The sequence below is a fragment of the Nannospalax galili genome, unplaced genomic scaffold (assembly GCF_000622305.1).
Source record: "Nannospalax galili isolate Female #2095 unplaced genomic scaffold, S.galili_v1.0 scaffold945, whole genome shotgun sequence".
Classification (NCBI taxonomy): Eukaryota; Metazoa; Chordata; class Mammalia; order Rodentia; family Spalacidae; genus Nannospalax; species Nannospalax galili.
Window position 1 is genome coordinate 38996 of NW_008352650.1, and position 3421 is coordinate 42416.

Below are 3421 nucleotides of genomic sequence, written 5' to 3' on the forward strand. Positions count from 1 at the left end.
TGTAAATCTATAGTATCATATTTGTTATGAGACACTAAAAGGCCAAGCATTCCTCAAGGGACCCCAACACCTAACATATATAATGTGTTTCTGGTTGTATGTGGAACAGTTATATCATGTGGGCAGAAGCAACCTTGTTATTTTAATTTGGAAATCCACCATGATATAAGCAGATGCAATTGGGTGTCAAGTTGACGAGGGGCGGACTTGTGCTGGCTAATCTTTGTTCTCAACTTGATTGGATCTGGACTAATCTAAAACGTGAGGGGCTTCCTTGATCAGATTATTGGAAGAGGGAAGACCTTGGCCGGTCATGTAAAAGGACCTGGCAGCTGGGAGCTTGCCTTCACTCTGGCTGGTGAGTTCATCTGTCTTGATACTGTGGCATTCTGGGTCCCATCATCAGAACCAATTTCTTCAGTTTTCCAACTTAGACTGAAGGCCAGCAGCTCTCCAGGCATCTTCGGCGCCAGACTGGGGCTGCTGAGACAGCCTGTGGACTGAGCAACTACTCAGTGTGAGGTAGCCATTGCGGGAACTATGAGGACTGTATTGTGTAAGCCAATCTAATAACCACCTGTCTATATGTATATATTCATTCCGTCAGTTCTGTTCCTTTAGAGAACCCTAATACCTGCCACATGGGAGACCTTGGGTAGCACCACACATACAGACAGGGACCCAAGGGTCACCTCACCCCTACCCATGCCCAGCTGGGTCTCTGTGCACTTTTCTCTGCCCCCCCCAGGAGCTCTGGGTGCAGTGGGAAGCTACTGGGCGTTGTGCACCCTCCTGGAGGCAGCCTGGAGGCTGACCTCTGATCCTCTCCTGAAACTGAGGCTGCACCTGCAGGGTGTGTAGGCACCTGCCCTTTTAGCTCCTGCGGAACCGTAAGTTCAGAGCGATCTAAAAATATGCCCAAGGACCTGTGATCAGCTCCTGGGGACGTTACGATTTGAACCTAGCCCTGCAAGCTGCAACTCCATCAGTACCTGTGGTTTTGAGATTTCCCTTCTTCCTTCCCTTATAGAGGAGCCCGGCCAGTAGAAAAAGGTGCATTGATTTCCCTGAGAACCTGAGGATAGATCCCAGGTGCTGGCAACAGGAGGTGGAAAAGCGGGGTGGGGGGGTGGGGGGGTGTCAGGGAAGAGCCTGGGGCAGCGACCCTCCTGTGCCCCGGGCCTCCTGCCCTGCTCACCTCCCTCCCACCTCTGCCTAGCCCCGCCCTAGCCGGCTGCCGACCCCCCCCCCACCCCCGCCCTCCAGCCAGCTCTGCCTGCAAGCCCTCCCCGCTCCTCCAGCTGTTGCTGCTTGGCTCCTTGACATGGCTCGGCTAGCCCCGCTGCTCCTGACCTCCACCCTGAGCGCGCTGCTCAGCTTCGTGCTGCTGGCCACCGCGGTCGCCAGCGACTACTGGTATATCCTGGAGGTGGTGGACAGCGGAGATCACAGCCACCACGGAGGCACCGAGCACCTCTCCTCCCACTCCGGGCTCTGGCGCATCTGCGAAGGTGAGCTTCACCCCTGGTGGTCACCTCCCCTCTGTAATCATCCCTCCCTAGTCTATCCCCATCCCAATAACTCTGTCCTTCAGGAGCCCCTGCCCCTCAGGGGTTCCCCTATCATGCTGGGCTGGGAAGGGGTCCTGCTTAGAGGCAGGCTACTGCCATCAGGGTTCGGGGTAGGAAGTAAAAAGGCGCTGGCACTGTGTGGTCTCTTAAGGTCCCCAAGTGCCTTCCTCTTTGACCTGTCTGGGTAGAACTGGGGGTGGCTCAGATTGTGGGAGGTCAGGTGGACCCTGGTCCTTGCCACTGGATAACTTGAGACATCAGCCCCTGGGTCTTGATGTCTTCTAAAGGTCAGAAGAACAGGGGGAGACTAGCTCTGGGTCTAGGTGTCTTCTGGGAGGTCAGGGAGCTTCCTGCTGCCTCTGCAGGACTGTACCCAGGGGCCAGGGAGACCCTGACTTCTCCAGGAGGAGGAGCCTGTGGGGCTCAGGAAGAGGAAGGAAGCCCAGGTCCCTCCTCACTGGACTGGGCCAGCTGTAGAGTGTCTATGAGCATGTGAGTCCATATGGGAATGAGAGTGGATGTGAGTGAGTGTTTGTATGTGTGGACACATGCTACCGTGAATGTGTGGGGGAACATGAAATGGATGACTGAGAGGGTACCCTAAGTGTGTGTGTGTGTGTGTGTGTGTGTGTATTTGGCTGTGAGGGAGCATGTGTCTAAGTGTGCACTTGATGGTGGCTTCCTTTCAGCTGGGGTAGAAAGGACAAAGCTGCTTCATTTACCTGGCAGACTCTTGGTGTGTGTGTTAGTGTGTGTGCACAAGTGTGTGTTCTCTCATATGCATGTACATGTGGATGCATTGTGTGGGTATGCTTGTATGTAAGAACCCAAGAACCTACATAAGATGACTCTGGACTGCTCCAGAATGAGATCCCTTTTTGTGGGGCCTGGCCATTCCTGAAGGAATCTCTGGAGAGTGAGATTTTTAAACTCCTACTCCCGGGGCTGGAGAGATGGCTCAGCGGTCAAGAGCACTGACTGCTCTTGCAGAGGACCCGGGTTCGATTCCCAGCACCCACATGGTGGCTACAAACCATTTATAACTCCAGTTCCAGGGGAATCTGAAGCCCTCTTCTGACCTCTGTGGTATTGCATGACACGGGTGTAGTCACATACATGCAGGCTATACACTCACATATAAAATTAAAAAAAACCAAAAAACTCCCTCTCCCACAGGTTTGACCTGTCCCTGACAATCACTCTTATGCCATTTGGAGCCATGACCCTGAATTCCAAGGGAGAGAGTTTGACAGGGTTCTAGAACCCTGTTGAAGACTGGCATGTCCATGTGGCTCGGATGCCTTCATTTATACCTTGGCTTTCCAGGGGAAGACAACTGTGTGCCCTTGATCGACCCATTTTCAAGTGACGTACTGGATGTCTCACCTTCTGTAAAATATCTGCTCTGTGAGTACTGGGAAGACCTGGGACCCCCAACCACCCTGCCCCAGCCCCCTCTCTGCAGGCCACCAAACTGTTTCTGAGGCCCCACAGCCCCAGAGGAAGTTCCCATCCATAGCCCCCCTGTCCGTTGTCCTGACCACAGGAGCTGGAATCCCAGCCTGCCCTGCCCTCCTCATCCCTCAGTTTCCTTTTCAATAAAGGACCTTGCCTTTGGGGAAGTGAGCCAGCTCAGAGCATGACTGGACCTCCTGGGTCCCACAGCTCCCCCTTTTGGACTGTTTCAGCTTTCCATCCAGTTGGAGGGTCATAGGTACCTACTACCCCAGAGAGGCCTGAGGGTGAGCATGGGGAGACATGGGCAGAGCCTCAGGAATCCTGTGCCAGGAGGAAACCTCTGGGAGGGTCCAGTGGTCACTATGGAGATGGACTTCTGCCTGACACCCCGC

At 54.2% G+C, this 3421-nt stretch overlaps 1 protein-coding gene across 1 annotated transcript in view; it reads left to right on the forward strand.

Annotated features, from left to right (window-relative positions):
- The first annotated feature begins 1324 nt into the window (after positions 1 to 1324).
- Positions 1325 to 3421, forward strand: part of Tmem235 (transmembrane protein 235) — a 17589-nt gene continuing 15492 nt past the window's right edge. The window contains exons 1-2 of the mRNA XM_008849640.2: positions 1325 to 1511; positions 2898 to 2978. Coding sequence (XP_008847862.1) covers positions 1325 to 1511; positions 2898 to 2978 — 268 coding nt within the window. The remainder of the gene's footprint in view (positions 1512 to 2897; positions 2979 to 3421) is intronic.